The 16865-nt window shown below is 42.8% G+C and overlaps 1 protein-coding gene across 4 annotated transcripts in view; it reads right to left on the bottom strand.

Annotated features, from left to right (window-relative positions):
* Window positions 1–16865, bottom strand: part of ANK3 (ankyrin 3) — a 461267-nt gene that overhangs the window by 125346 nt on the left and 319056 nt on the right. For all 4 annotated transcript variants that reach the window (XM_036336813.1, XM_036336815.1, XM_036336812.1 and 1 more), the window contains exons 11-17: window positions 14974–15072; window positions 12619–12717; window positions 11260–11358; window positions 8041–8238; window positions 6305–6403; window positions 5925–6023; window positions 3–200 (exon numbers count right to left, since the gene is read on the bottom strand). In XM_036336813.1, the coding sequence (XP_036192706.1) occupies window positions 3–200; window positions 5925–6023; window positions 6305–6403; window positions 8041–8238; window positions 11260–11358; window positions 12619–12717; window positions 14974–15072 (891 nt within the window). The remainder of the gene's footprint in view (window positions 1–2; window positions 201–5924; window positions 6024–6304; window positions 6404–8040; window positions 8239–11259; window positions 11359–12618; window positions 12718–14973; window positions 15073–16865) is intronic.

Raw genomic sequence — 16865 nt, forward strand, 5'->3', positions numbered from 1 at the left:
ACCTTATTGCTCAGGTTCACGTTGGCATTTCGGCTGAGGAGCAGTGACACCATATCCACGTGACCCTCCTGAGCTGCAAGATGGACAGAAGCAATTCCTTGCCGGGTAACTGCGTTTGCATCAGCACCATATTCCAGCAGAGTTGTCGCTATGTCCATCTGGTTCTTTTTGGCAGCGATGTGCAGTGGCGTGTAACCATTCTGTCAACATGAACCACTTGGTCACATGCCCGGTCACAAGATAAAAACGTGCGCAGTACATTTTCAAAACAGTATGCCTCCCTTTCTATTGATTTTTTTAATTTTTTTTTTTTAAATCTTGATTAAATAAGCAAAGAGTGATAAATCAGGCAGTGTCATTAATGTAGCGCCCTCATGTCTCCCACATCTAACAAGGGAAAGTATAATACTTCTAAACAGTTTAATGCAAGAGTCAGAGTACATTGGTTTTACAAAAGGAAGATAGGGTTCCCCCTTACAGGGAGTTAAGTTAGTAGGTGCTCAATAATTACTTGCTTTATTTAAATTGGGGGTGAGAGGAAAACCTACTAGGAAACAACAAACAAAATGGTCATGTTCAGATCCATTATTCCATCTTGAAAGTCCCTTTGATTGCTTACAGGTTGAAATTTTTAGTTTTCATGGTAGTCGATTGCTGTAATCTACCCCTATTTGATCGTCTCATTGCCTCTTTCACAAAACTCCAGTCTCTATGCTATGTTTCAGCTGCACCCTTTCCCACAACAACATACAGCTCATGTTTCTGTCTTGCCTACTGTACCAAAAATACTTTCCCCAGCATGCCCTCTGGGCCAGCATCTATCCATTAAAGATTCGGCTCAAGGGTCACACCCTCATGAAGTCTTTTACTTTGCCCCTGCTCCCTTCTACACCTGCTCCCCACTTGACTGACTCCAATCAAAGTCCTGGATATATTTAGTAGCTATCTTGGATATATAGTAATATTTATTATTATTTACATATGTGTCTCCTACTAAAATATAAATTTATTGAAGGCATGTATTGTGTTATATTTGTCTTTGTATCTCTAGTATCTCACAATGACTGGAGAAAACTCAGAATTTGAGTCAATCTTACTAGAGCTTGAGAACATTCTCTGATCTTTCTCTTATCTGACCCTTAATGCTCAGAGGAACAGACAACCCAAATTCCTTTGACAAATTTTTTTAAAAATATGCCTTTATTGATTTCAGAGAGAGGAAGAGAGAAGGAGAGACAGATCGAAACATCAATGATGAGAGAGAATCACTGATCAGCTGCCTCTTGCACACGCCCTACTGGGGATCGAGTCTGCAACCTGGCATGTGCCCTGACCAGAATCGAACCATGACCTCCTGATTCATGGGTCAATGGTCAACCACTGAACCATACCGGCTGGGTCTTTTGACAAATTAAGAGTTAGCTGTGCCTTAGGAACCTTCAGAGTCCTCTGCCCTTAAGGGACCTTGTCTTGGCTCACAGTCATTTAACAGAAACGCAAGATTACATTTTGACATGAACATGAATCTGACTATATAAAATATGCCAATAAAAATTAGACTGATTTCTATAGACAAGAGGATTTAGAGAGAGAGAGAGAGAGAGAGAGAGAGAGAGAGAGAGAGAAACAACACATCAGAATCTAAGGATTTATAATTGAGAATATGATCTAAATTCAGACAGTGGATCGGTCGCAGTCTTTCCAAGCCACGTGGATGAGTCAGAAACAACACAGAAGGTGCTGTCCTACTGATCGGCTAGCCCACTGCAACCAGCTCGCACATTTAAGTCATTGGTATACCCTAGCATGAGAGCATTTTGCTCTTGAGAAATACTCTTTCTGCAATCAAGTGTAGAGAAACGATTTAAACTATTGGTTATCAACCCATGAAAGTGGAAATGCCGCTTCCAGACTCTTGTGAAACCAGCCTCTACCAAACGGGACGAGCCAGGGTGGAAGACAATTTTATATCTCTATTTTTAGTTTTGACTTATTGCCATCTGGAAACTCCAGCTGACCTGGGAAGCATTTGGTCCTTGTTCAGACACACCCTTCAGCGATGGCCTTCAGAAATGAGAGCTTTGGACTCTGCAGTGAGTGACAGACAGGAGGGGGTGAGCTAACAGCGTCCCCACCCCTATATGAAAAGGAAAATTCACAAAGCGGTGCTAAAACAGGAATTCTGATTAGTCCATAAGAGAGGCAAAGGCAAGATAGAGTTTAGCTTCATATCATGCAACTTGTCATTTTTTTTTTATTGCTTTTGTTACTGATAATAACCTTCCAGTTGGTTGCTTCTCCAACTGTAAAGGCAGATCAGTATCCTCTGAGATATGACAATCCTCTCTAATTCCACCAAAAACCCCTAGACTCTAAAAACACGAATCTAGAGAAGCTCTGGCACTCTGTAGCACAGGTCAATTCTTTGCTGAGCTCCTTACCTGAGACCCAAAGGGAAACATGAAGCCAGGGGTTAAACAAATCATGGCCTTACTGTAGGATGGAAAGGTAATTTTGAAAGACTTTAGGGATAATAAACAAGACATTTCAAATAAGAAACAGTTCATCTTGAGACCTGTAATGGGATTTTCTAAATTGCCTTAGCTTTTCTAATTTCTAGAAAGTAAACTGTTTCTTCCTTGCCACACTAAAGGAGACAGATGCATTTATCAGAAGAGAAATAAAATAGTGATTCAACTGTAGAGTAACGTTAACCAAAATTTTTTCCCCCCTCTGGATGTAGAGGGCAAAGATTAAAACAAAAGCAAATGTAATTTTAAATGATCAAAAGTAATATATTTACATCAGTATTTTTTCCAAAAATTTCAGTCTCTGCTGATCCTCATTAATAGATATATTATACATTTTAAGGGAGAGAAATCGGACAAACAAAAAGTTAAGGCTCACTATCCCTTCCACTAGTAGTGCCCAAGTCATGCCTAAACTGAAGCCAACCGTATCTGCCTAAGGAAATAGTTCAGGATAAAATGGATTATAGAAGCCCATCTACTTTTTAGGCAGCCCCCATCCCACAATACCAAAAATCACATCATGTTTCTAGGTTAAGTATGGCTAAGAAAACATACTGTCAATCCTACAAAAGAGAAGAAAGGCCAGAAGAAAGCATCACATACTCTGAGAACCAAGAATGTGAATTAAGTAAGAGTTAACATTGTCATTGCTGTCTTAACCAAATGCTAATCATGTCCTCTAGAGCCTTTGTCCTTTGTTTCTCACCACAGCCAGAACTCAGAGGTTCCTGAGCTCTCTCTCTCGCCATTTGCCTACCCTAGATCCATTTTCCCTCCTTCCTTAAATGAAACTCTGGTGTTCTGTCCAGGTGAAAAACTACATTTCCCATCATCCCTTGCAAAATTAAGTGGCTAATGAGATATAAAGAGAAATGGCTGGGTGGAGCTTACAGGAATACCCTATTGTCTGACTTTCTTTCCTGCTGGATGCAAGACCTGGCTGACTAAGCAACAAAAACGTCTGGAGGGAAAACCCAAAAGATTGTTAATGGGCATGAGAAAAATGGACTCTCATCAATTTAAACCACTATGGTAGGCCTTTTTCCTAGCAAATGATGCCAACCCCCAAGTGCCTTTGCTCAGGATCAAAGTCTAAAAAACACAGACGCTCCTGACCAGGATCACTGCCCTGGAAGTGGGAGTAGTGAGAAATGTGGAGAGATGGCATTACAGAGGCTCTTTTGGGTCCATTGTGCTGTGGGAATGAGAGGGAATGTCCCTTTAGAAAAGCCCGTGTTCAACTGACTGTAAAAGATAGCCCAAGGCTGAAGGGCTGTTATAAGGAATTAGTTCAAGAACTGCTTTTTAATTCTTTGTCAAAAATGTTTTGCAGATGCAAAACCATGAATACAAAGTCTTGGACAAATTTAAAGCTGAAAAAAATCAACCACAAACGTATCAACTATTGATTTAAGTTATTTTGTGGATGGAAAGGTGGACTGGACTCATTTTATTGTGCTTACAAACTGCTTGGCACTAGTTGTGTCAAAATGGTTGCTCACATGTGAGAAATAAATAGTTCACTTATTAATTATTTATTTATTAATAACCTGGGGTTGTTTATAACATGAAAAGTGGCCCAGGCTCAAAGGGATATTAAAGTGAACTGAAATGAAATGTACAAGCATTACATTTCATTATACATTTTGTTTTAAAAATTGTGGTAAAATATACATAGCACAAAACGTTCCATTTTAACTATTTTTAAATACATTAAGTACATGCAAATTGTTCTCCAACAATTAGCACCATCCAGCTCCAAGAAACTCTGTACCCACTAAATACTAACTCCCCATGTCCTCCTCCCCTCAGCCTCTGGCAAACAGCATTCTACGTTCTGTCTCTGTATAAGTGACATCACACAATATTTGTCCTGTGTGGAACTGGCTTATTTCTCTTAGCACAATGTCTTTGAGGTTCATCCATATGGCAGCATGTGTCAGCGTTTATTTCCTTCTTAAGGCTGAATAATACTCCTTTGTACGAAGAATCTAAATTTTGTTTATCTAGTCATCCTTCAATAGACACGGGTTACTTCCACCTTTGACTATTGTGAATAATGCTGCTATTTGTTTTCTTTCTTTTTAGATACAGTTTTGTTTTCTTTAAAGTCAAGGCATGGTTATTTTATGAGAAAGAATGTTTGTGAGAGTCTGAAATTATGGAAGAAAAGCTGCATTTAGATGCAAAGCAAGTCTGAGAGCTTGATTTTGAATTGTAGATTTCATGGAGTATAATTCTGGAGAGGATGGAGTAGGAAATGTTTGAGAAAGACATAAAAAGAGGTTCTGAGGAGAAATTCCTCCGAAAGATAACCTATTCTCTAAATGGAGAAGGCACCTAACACTTCTTTTAAAGTATCCAAAGTAATCTAAAATAGCCCAAGTTCATTGATCTGTGTGTACCAGAGGTTTGATCTAAACCAGTGATGGCGAACCGGTGACACGCGTGTCAGAGGTGACACGCGAACTCATTTTTTTGGTTGATTTTTCTGTTAAATGGCATTTAAATATATAAAATACATATCAAAAATATAAATCTTTGTTTTACTATGGTTGCAAATATCAAAAAATGTCTATATGTGACACGGCACCAGAGTTAAGTTAGGGTTTTTCAAAATGCTGACACGCCGAGCTCAAAAGGTTCGCCATCACTGATCTAAACACCAAGTTTAAGGAAGAGCACTGTAGGTTCCCAAAGTGGAAGAGTAAAACAAAGATATATAAAAAGCATTAGGGATGCTAAAGTTCCTTCAACCAATAATCTTTAGTGAAAGAACTGGGCAGCAGTTAGATTGTGGTTTGTGTCACTCCAATGTTCCTGATCATAGCCACTTGCGCAAAAATACAGCACTTCCTAAAGCATATTTCCATTTACCTATCTTTCAATAAATACCTCTCGAATCCAAATACCAGAGGGATAAAAAAGCCATACACTCCATGCATCTCTTTTCTGAGAAATCTAGGTTGTCTAACTGCTCAAAAATGCCTTAACAATAAGAATAATGATTCCCCTTAGCAATATTAAAAACACATAAGCAAAACCTCCCAACTTAGTTTATGAAACAAATAACTCGAAGGCACTGTTTTACAGCCTGGGAAAATGCAGCACATATTTTATAACGTTGACAAATCAGAACTCTCTTGCACTTATGTTTCTCATCTGGCTCACGAGTACCTGAACTTCATGTCCTCCCCAGGCTCCAGGATGTCCTGGATTTTCAAGGAAAATCAACTGACAAGTAAATATTTATTGAGCATCTACTAGATGAGTTGACTAAATAGCTGAAGGCACAGATTCCCTAGGAGCGTATAGTTCTGTGCAAGTGGAAGTGGACGTAGAGATGGATGGGCACTGCCTGCCAGTGTCCTCATGCCGTCGAGTTACAGGTACCTTTGCAGCCGCATGAGGTGAGGCTCCTTGGTCCAAAAGCAGAAGGGCCACCTTCTGGTTATCGTAATGTGCAGCTACATGCAGTGGAGTTAGCCCGCTCTGAAAACACGTGCAGAAACAACCAGTGTCAACAGTGTCTTAACATCCGAGGCCTAGAGTTAGGAGACGGGATTAGATCGGGTACAACATAGAGTGCACTTTACACTGCAGTTGCCACAACACTTGGACCCCAGCACTCACCTATTTCCAGTGTTCCTTGGCCTATGAGACTTAACTATGGTTATCATTTACTAGTAGGTGGCTGGTGGTGAATAACAGCAAGTGAGTGTTTTGTTATCGTGGAAGGGGCCTGTTATACAGGGTGGCTGGTGACCCCCTACCTTCCCAGCGGCATCAGGAGACGCGCTCTTCTGCAGCAGGAGGTTGGCTACTTCAAGCTTCCCGTATTTTGCTGCCACATGAAGGGGAGTGAATCCTTTCTGAAAAATGAAACATAAAAATAATGAACAATAGAAATGACCGAAGGGCATCTCTCTTCTGGAACTGATGAATCATTAATGAGGAGGAGCAGGTAAGGCTGCACTTAAGAGGCAAGACGGGTAGGTGACAGTTAGAGAGTCCCCTCGCCAACAAGGAAGAGCAGGATATTTCACTTCTCTGTGCGCTGACTGAGCCACAGCAGGCCACTGACGCTGGGACTAAGTGGCCCTCAGACCAGGATGAGGTTGGAGAGCTGGATCTGGGGCTTATTCTAGGGCCATTTTGGGATTTCATGTTGTAGGAAGAATAGGTTCCAGAGTCCCAGGTGCAATTTGGATTTGGTGGGCTTGGGAACATCCAGGGCAAATCTGGTCCTCCCATAATTTCAGACTGGAGCCTTTCTCTTCCCATTTCGCTTTTTCCACATGTATGCACATATCTTTATGTTTGTTCCAGTCTTCAGGAGTAGGAGCCAGAGGTCCTCACACACAGGTGAACTGAACTGAATAAGAACACCAGGTGCTAGTCCAATAAACAAGTACAGTTGGACACTGAGGTTGAGTACTAATCTCCCTTGCTCTCAGCTCCTACAAGGATCTGGGTATCTAGCACTTCTCCCGTTAGGGAGGGACCCAAACATGAGACAGGGACTGCAGGGTCATCAACACATTCGACCTCATGAGATTATAGCCAACTAGAGCCAGTGGGCAGCTGGCTTGGTGAATGGGCTGGGGCACTCAAAACCCCAATGTTTTACACATTGAATGAGATCCAGGAACTTACATCTCAACTTTCCCGAAGAGCCTAAAGAATCACAGGAGGCGAAGTTTAAGGTCGTCATCATTTTTCCCCCCAGATAGTTTACTACCAAGTATTTATAATTATTGTAATTATCTTGCTCATTGGTTATACATTAATGCTTCTTCTTTGCACCCAAATAAGATAGTGCAACACCATTTCCAGCTATCTTCCTACCACACCTACAAGGTTTAAACAGTAACTTAAAAAAAAAGACCTCTAAATTTTGCATCTGCAGAGCAATTATGTGGAACACTACCATTCTAAGGTATCAGAGTCAAGATTTAAAAAAAATCAGAGCATAAGTCAAACAACACAATAGTAACAAAAGGAATGACAACAACAAAAATTGTCCCCCCCCAAAAAAATTTCTCCTCCTGATTTGAAAGTAGTATAAAAATACCAACCAACTGAGCTTTGATAATGTGGTTTACATACATGGTCCCAGCTAGAGAAATCTCTGGCTATGTTTTTAAAATCACCAGTTAAATCTATCAAATAACATTCAAGAAGTATCTGACTCTGATATCAGTGCGTTTTCATTAGAAGATAATGTACTGAGAAACTTAAGCCAGACACACAGACACACACAAACTTACACATACCCTAACTACCCTCCCCCACTCCAGGGCTTTGCTGGCCATGTTGGGACTACCCTGGGATCCCAAGTGTAGGTGATGATATACAACCGTTGTACCTGTTGCTGGGAACAGGTACTAAGGAATTTTGAGGAGGATGTATTTTGGAGAACACAGCAGAAATTGTAAGGACACATTGGGGATTACAAGGAGGATGTATTTGGAGGGACAGAGTAGGATTCCAAGACTTGTTTTCACACCTTTGTTGTAATAGACAAAGATGCTCCATGATCCAAAAGGAATGAGGCCACGTCCTCATGCCCTTCTCGGGCTGCAAGGTGGAGGGCGGTGTACCCAGAAGTTGTGGCTGCATTTGGAGACGCTCCTTGCTGCAACAGCTGCTGGACTATATCCGCCTTCCCCAATCGGGCTGAGATGTGCAGTGGGGTTTGGTCATCCTAAATGGCAAGGAGGAAATGCAAGGCCGATTAGCTGAGAAAACAATGGTACCCTTGAGAAACATTTAGCAAATTGCCTGGTATCAGAAACTAAAGTCCAACTCTTACTCAATAATAAAGAGAATCTCATTTACCTTTTCCTCAAGGTTCAGAAGGGTGGAGATGGTAAACCTAAGCTTAAATACATTTCTACCAAACTATTAGTATGAAAGTATGGAAGACATTTCTATCTATAAATTATTTCCACTACCACCTGCCATACTTTATCAGTTTTTAATATCTAATGGCTCCTTTTTTGGGAGATAAGGAAATAAATCCTGGTAAACCTCAAATACCCAGGAGGGATATTAAACTTCCACCAGTTATAACGCACTCATATGGGATGAAATTTATTGGTGGTGTCTTCCCATCACCAAGAGTTGAGGGGGCAGTATAGGCCTGTACAGGTACACCAGCAAAACAGCTCCCAGCCAACAGGGCTGAAAGCCAGCCTACCCTCTACTTGCCAAGTTGTACATCCTGGCATAGGCTGCATCTGCCTCAAGTGGAGGGGCACCTTATACAATTCACCCAAATGCATAAGGCCCTCACTAAGTCCTGTCCCTTAGGTCCCTATGCCCAAGTGGGAGAGGCATCTATTCCTCATTTGTCCAAAGATGCTCTATGGTGGTCCTCCACAAAGAAATCCCCTGCTTGAATGTGAAAAAGTTCAGGTAAATACTTTACGTAGGGAAGGTGGAGAGAAGAGGGTGCAGCACAGGATACTGCTTTGGAAGGGTAGTAAGATGAGAGTCAAGGTCAAAGCAAGGTCAAAACTTCCTACCTACTATGTTACTAGCAGGAAGCATTAGGGGAGATGCTATGAGGAAGAAGAGGAATACTGAAAACAGAGAGAGAGAGTTGCCAAAGGAAAATTTCATAAAACTCTACAATTGCCACCACCACCACTAAACATGTCCTGGGCACCTACCTGCCCCAGGCTGTAAGTACTGCCCCTACCGTACCTTTTTAATCATCACAACCGTCCTATGAATTGCACGATCACTAGTCTCCTTTGCTATGTGAGGAAATGAGAAAAGGAAACCTGGCACAGAATCCTGAACCTACCCCATGTTACACAGCTAGTAATTGGTAGACCAAGGTCCAAATACAGGCAGTGCGGCTGAGGAAGTCAGGCTCCTAACCATGATACATGCTGCCTCCTTAACAAATTGATAACCAAAAATCCTCAATTTCAGTTGATGGGTAGAACCACTCCTTTGACACAATGCTTGGTATGGAATAACAGCACTCATAAGTGTGAGTTTTTCTATAATCCAAGGTACAGTATAACTTCTCTTAACTCTTCCACTTAACTGATTAAGTGGATTCACCAATATCCTCTAGACCAGTGGTTCTCAACCTTGGCTGCACATTAGATCACCTGGGAATCTTTTTAAAATCCTGATTTCTGGGCCTCATCCTCTGGAAATTCTGTTTCTTTGTTATGGGGTGGGGCCACAACATTAGTAACAAAGAAACAGAATTTCCGGAGGATGAGGCCCAGAAATCAGGATTTTAAAAAGATTCCCAGGTGATCTAATGTGCAGCCAAGGTTGAGAACCATGGCTCTAGATCAAGGGTCAGAAAACTACACTCCAGCAGCCAAATCCAGCTGCCACCTGTTTGTCAATAAAGTTTTATTGGGACCCAGACATGCCCATTTGCTGATGCACTGTCTGTGGCTGCTTTTGCTCCAATGGCAGAGTTGAGCTGCTGTGATAGCAATGCTGCACCCTTCAAAGCCTAAAATATTTACTCTTTGATCCTTACAGATAAAGTTTGCTGACCTTTGTTTCTAGATCCTCTACAACATCCACGAACTGGTGCCACAGAACACTAGACCCTTGAGGTTTGCGGTCTGCTGCTTAGAATGCCACAACCTTCGCCTCCCCCTGCAGACTTCATGCTTACCCAGACCTAGTTCGGTTTATTCTCACTGTGGTATGCTTGCACTAATTATTCTCCTAATTTGTACTACTTGTGCACTAATTACTTTAATTATACAATAAATAATATGTTCACAGGTAAAAAATGAGCATGACAGGAAAGGCTGTATTTCCCACTAAGAATACTGAGTTGAAAGCTTTGGAAAGCCTAGATAGATGTTGATAAAAAGCAATTATGATTTAATTAGATATGGGTGAGACAGCTGAACACACCGAGAGAAAATTACCAACGGTTATAAATATTCTGCACTCCCACTGCTTCACGGATATCTATTTCCTCTCCACCCCAAACTAGGAACTACAGATCACAGAAATAAATCGCAAATAAATACACATGCATGTCTTGTATGTTGAAAGGAAATGATTAAGGTATTGATGTGTTTACTGACAATTCCTGACCTGAACTGCCATTTTGAAGAACCAGACCAACTATACATCCTGAATACTGACAGGAAAGTGGGTTTCCTCTGGGGGCTGGACACCAGGCCAGGGCGAAGCATTCAAATTTAACCCTGGAGTTCCTTTTTTCATGCAAAGGCAGATCCCTGAAACAACTCTGACCTTCGTCCCAGGGTTTATGGTTTCACAACTTGTAGAGAAAAAGTTAAAACTTCCTTTTTCCTTTGTGGCTGTGACAGCTGGCCTGCGAGTGAACCAAATGAGCTCAGTGATGCTTCCAAACTGTGCTTATCCTAGAAGCCTGTGCATAAGCCCCTCTCTACAGAGTGTGAAGAACTCTGGACTGAGTCTAGGTTTGTTTCTTAATCTGTTCAGGACCAACCCTGTGCCAAGGACACGAAGTTCCTTCTGGCACACTGTGCCTGTTCTATTTAATCCCATTAAATAACTGAATGGACAACCGTACAGGGAAGGGATGTTTTTACAATGTCACTTGGGTAGAGATTTTTTCCAGTGGAGGTTGCTCACTACGTTAAAGAAGTATTCTTGGAAGATGGCATGCATATATTTAAAGGGTTTATTAAAATCAAGACTTTCCCCATCAATAGCAAATGCTTCCAGGAATCGCACTGACCTTTGCTTTAGCTTCTACCTGAGCTCCGTCTTGCACTAGATGCCGCACGACTGCGGCCTGGCCGGACCGAGCTGCCATGTGCAGCGCTGTTTCTCCTCTCTGGGGAAGAAGAGTCGGAACAAAGTTACTGCAGCTCCGAAGAAGAGTGGTAAGCTTCACCTGCATGAAGCTTATGATGTCGGCTTCATATTTTATAAATAAAAAAACGTCCCAAGCACTTCCTCAGTGAAGGCTAGGAGAGACAGGAGATGAAAGGCACAAGAATTTCAGAGGAACCTGATCCAGGAAGGGAGGACTTTGGTATAAGCCGAGGGGCCTAGTCATCACAGTGTCAGAAGTGCTGTCCAGGAACCTTCAAGGTGGCCTCTTTGAGGGTGGAAAGGTGAATGCTCACAGGGGGAGAGGAGGATACATGAGTGGAGAGGGCAGGTGGGGTGAGCTCAGAAGAGCCGGGGGCCTGCCCGAAGGTGGGGGCCACTACGTGAGGTCTGCAGGCAGCTGTGGGGCTGTGCAGGGGGCCACGCCTTCCTATTCAAAAGGAGGGGCAGCCTGGCTATTTGTGTGCACTTCCATGTTGACCACAAAACCAGACTGGAAAACTAAACAGAAACCAAAGTGCTGCATGGGCAACACAGACGCACATGAGGGCCCGAGTGGGCTTGCTGGCTGCCAGTGTGCTTTCTCTGCTTCACCTCATCAGATCAGCCTCCTAGCCTTCGGGCATTAACCCAAGGGGTCAGTTTCTTTGCCACTAAGTCCCCCCCCGCCCCACACCACCTATCCCTCCATTTCATTAAGGAGACTTTAATTCGGATTATTCATTTATGTAACAACAAAAATGAAAACAGTATGGAAGACACGGATAGACAGAAACAAAGTAATAATAAAATATATTCTCTCCCATAAGTGATATATAACAAAGACATATTTCACACAAAACTTGCTAATGTGTTTACTGGAAAGATCTTGAGGATGTAGTTACCATATAACCCAGTATATGGTAAAACCTCCCCATGGTGTTAGTGCCAGGAAAGCCTGTATTGCACTGAGAAGCTGGTCTGTTTCGGTGCTGATTCTGGTTGCTAGTAGAGACCCTTGTTGGTGGCACACCCTCAGGGTGGGTGTACAGGAAACTTCTGGTTTGCTGTTTCTGAGCCAGAATGTTGCTGGTTTTATTTTCACTCCTTTGGCACTCATGGGTCCAACTAGCATTGTTATGCTTGTGGTCTGGTGTGTTAATACTAGTGTGATGTCAATTAATTTACTTATAACAACAACAACAACAAAGTAGGGAAGAGCAACCTTTGCCAGTATAGTAAATACTCACAACTGGCCGTTCTCTGAGAAAAGGATACTCACCACGTTGGTGGTATTTGGGGAGGCTCCATGATGCATTAGCTGTGAGACGATATTCACATGCCCCATGAAGGCAGCAACATGGATTGGGGTAAGGCCCGACTGGGGGGAGAAGAGGGGAATGTTGGTTTGTAGTCTTATCATAAAAAGGGTTTCTCTGCTTGCCTGCCCAACCGCCGCCTACCATCCACCCACCCACCCATCCACCCACTGAGCCAACGGGCTGGGCTAGACCTTCATTTTTAAGTTTGCTTCAAAGCCGACATACAACACAACTCATAACACTTCTGCCTTTTACATGAAATGATTACATTTTTAATTTTTCAGAATATAATTCCACTTACAACATGAACATCCTAATTTGGTAAAAATACTTAAAATGGCTAGAAAAAGCTCTTTTATTTTTTAAGGAGAGAGGAGGAGATAGCAAATGTCCATAGAAATTTGAATAATGAAAAAAAAAAAAAAAGGTAAAAGGAATTCTCTAGGGTAAAAGTGAGGTAAAAGACAGAAGGGGAAGAATTCTGGTTGCACCGATTTCAACTAGTGGGAACTGAGGAAAAACGGGAAAAGACTTGTTATAACATGGAGCCCTTTTTCCGTCAGCAGGGGGAGTTGTCAAAATGTGTGCAAGGTGAAGCCCTCATGAGGGTCTGGGCTGGTGTACAGAGCTCTTGGGGAGCCCAGGGCTGGCACTGGGACCGTCTCCTCACCAGCTGACATCTCTGGGCATTTATTCAAACATCAGTCAAAACTCCACTTCTACTCCAGAGTACATTCTAATCTTTAAAAGGGGTTTCCATGCACTGAGAATAAACTTACTACTTTATAATTGAAAAACAGGGTGTCTACCATGAAGCCATAAGACTGATAAAAGTGTAAATCAGTATTAATATTTTCGACCATGTGATTTTAAAAACATTTTGAGTGTTACAAATCCAGACAGGATGTGCTAGTAAAATGTTGACTCATTTCAAATCCTCTCTGGCCTTCAAGAAGGATTCCCATGCACTCAGCATACATTTCTTATATTACTTGTGAAAGATCATGGAGCCTAACACAAAGTCATCCTGCTAAAATGAGCAAATCAACATTAACAGTCTCAGTTTATTTGATTTTTAACTATATGAATATCATACATTGAGGTGATATAATTAAGGCAAATACTATAATGGCCACTAGACTAGATCAGAGAATGAGGTAATGTGAGAATCACTGGACTAGATCTCAGCTTTTATGTTGGCCTCAAATCTCATCGTCTTTATGATGCAACCAACAAGCCTTTCTGAATGATCTCCTATGGGCCAGGCCCTGTGGGCATAGAAACACCAGCAAGACTCACGCCTGTCCAGAAGGAGCCTGCAGGTTCTAAGGGGCAGGGGGCTGGCTGGGTCATAAGTAAAGCAGCTGAGTCAGTGCTTTGGTGGAAGTACACACAGCAGTAGTGTGATCCTGGGGAGAGGTCCTGGATCTGGTCAGGGGGTGAGGGGAGGTTTCCTGGAGAAGGTGGCCTAGATCTGGTCCTGGAGGATGTGTGGGATTAGCCTGGGGAAGTGGGTGTGTGACACACGGAGGGAGCAGAGAGGTATGAATGAAGGGGTGTCCAGTCTAGGGCAGTGTTGAGGGCTAGAATCCACAGAGACCTCGTGCTAGGATGGGGTGGGTGGGGGGTGGGAGGAGTCTGGAGAGTAGATGCCAGGCCGGCTTGGCTGTGTTGAAGGCTTAGCCCTTATCCTGATGGGCCTTTTTTTCTGAGTTCTGTGTTGGTTTGTACAAAAGAAATCTAGAGCTAGTCCTTCACTCTGCTGCATTAACTCTGAGTTTTTATAGAGAGCAATCCACAGTTTTCAAACACACAGAGGCTGTATTATGCAGGGTTTCTCAGCTCATTGGCATTTTGAGCCAGATCATTCCTTGCGGTGGGAGTCTGGCCTGTACACTGTCAACTGTTTAGTAGCATCTCTGGCCTCCGTCCACTAGATGCCAGTAGCACCATCCAGCTGAGACACTAAAAACAACCTGCAGACATTGCAAATGTCCCTTGGGGGCAAAAGCGCTCCCTCTGAGAAGCACTGAGTTATAGGATTTCATATAAATGATGCTTTCAGGGACGGAGTCCCACCCCCGGAGCGCGAAGCCTGTTTGGGGTTGTGCTTCCAGTCACGGTGACGAACCTGCACTGACCCACCCACGCTCTTGTCTGCTCTCCTCGGGACTCGCAGCCCCTTGGGTGAAAGGCTCAGAGAGCAGACTGTGGCAATCGCACGGAGCAAAACTCGCTGGTCATCGGGGCTGACACTGGGACTCCGGCTGCTATCCTTTCAGTACCGGGGGACCCAGCAGTCCTAGTCCTCTCACCTCGGTTACAGCTTGGATGGATGCACCGTGTTTCAGAAGGAGTTCCATGACTTTAATCCGATTCTTCTTGCAGGCGATGTGAAGAGGGGTAAAGCCATTCTGCAAGGGACAACGACACATATCCACTTGACTACATCCCATTGAAATCCCATTCCACTGAGTGTGGTACAACATTTTTGCTACCGTGTGTTTCTGGAAAGATTTGGAAAAGAGCAGTAACGACATGGCGCTAGGCAGAATGCAGATCTTTTTCTGGAAGCACAGTAGCCTCGCTGGTCTTAGGAACCCAAGGTGCTCTGGTAATTGTGGAATTCTTTTTGGTCACCATCCCTGGGAGCTAAGGCAGAATGGTCACTCTATTCCTTTAGATGACTTCATTTCGGAATTCACTCTTCCAAATAATATGTCCCTCCTCTCCCTCATTTCAAACACAGACTAAAAACAGCTGGCCCTGACGCCTGTCCTCAAAGCCCAAAGGTCACCAATGCCTATTCTGACTTCTGACTTCTCTGCTACGTGGTAAGGTAACTACAAGGCCAGTTCTAGAAGGTGTTCATTCCTTCCAGCTTTAAGATCCAAGTAGGTGCTTAATTCAAGGAAGCAGAAAGTTCCCCAACCTAACATTATTTGGATCATTTGGTTTAATATTTAATCTGATAAAAGGACCTGCTTATTTAAAACAAATCACCTACCAAATCCTACTGCCTCATCATTGAGACCATGAGCGTCTTTTAGTTGCCACAGAGAACTATCTAACATTCTGGGGTCCACTCTAAAAGCGTAGGTCAAAGTCACAGCAGGTGCTTCCCTTTACCTGGCCAGAGTCCATGTCAGGATGACTGGCTACAGCCTTTATGTGTTGCGAAATCTTTCGAGTCAGAGGAAAATGACAGTGAGAGCCCACACCCTGTTTTAAGGCTTTTTTTTTCTTGTATGGAAAATGAGTCATGACTGCTAATTTATTTTCCTCCCTTCCCAGAATTTAAAGATATGTTTGATACACAGGGCAGGTCAACAGCTTTCAACATGCTGCTCTGAGAAAAGCACTTAGAATGACTATGGTCACGCAGCTGCCTGGGGTCTGGAGAGCTCCCCTCTCCTCATTCTTTGCTGCCCACCCCGGATTTCAGAGCCAGACAGCAGATCCATTCAGCCAGGGTGACCACAGCCAGAAAGGAGCAGGGACCCTCCCTGACAGGGCTGACTGGATGGCAGCCTTCAGCTCAAAGTTATGAATTCACTCACAGGCTCTCCCTAGCATTTGGTGAGTTAGTTTTTCCTAAACGTGGGTGCTTCTTCTGAACTAAATTTAAACAGCCGACTAAATTGGGACCATTTATTTTCCTAAGACAACAAACACCATCCTGCTGAGAAAACCAAATTACCATACAGAGCTAAGGGTTAAAATAGCAAATCATTTTAGGAGTTAAGACTACAGACTAGGCCAACATTGAGATTTGTGTAGATGACAGGCCATATGTCATTAACTCACATGGTTAACATAGCATTTTAGCTCATAAATTCCTAGACATCTCATGTTTAAGATAATGTGTTTTTCTTTTTTCTCATTTTGCCTCAGAAAACACTTTTAATTCATTGGATTATAACGTTTCCTACAGAAAGATAAGGTTGACCACCTCAGGAATTTTATACTTGCATGGTCTTTGGGTTTCATTTGCATAAGAGAATCACTGGTGTGACCCTAAAGGGTGTTAACGACCGAATCCCACAAGCCTGTTGGTGTCAGAAATAGGTTTTATAGATTTCCCAGAAGGATACTTGAAAAAGTTGAGGAGACGTGCACTTGGTTTGATTAGACTTTCCATTTTTACCTCCTCAAAAGCAATCCCTTCGCATACAGAGGTAGCATGTCCTCGGCAGGACAACATCTG

The sequence above is a fragment of the Myotis myotis genome, unplaced genomic scaffold (assembly GCF_014108235.1).
Source record: "Myotis myotis isolate mMyoMyo1 unplaced genomic scaffold, mMyoMyo1.p scaffold_m19_p_15, whole genome shotgun sequence".
NCBI classification, from domain to species: domain Eukaryota; kingdom Metazoa; phylum Chordata; class Mammalia; order Chiroptera; family Vespertilionidae; genus Myotis; species Myotis myotis.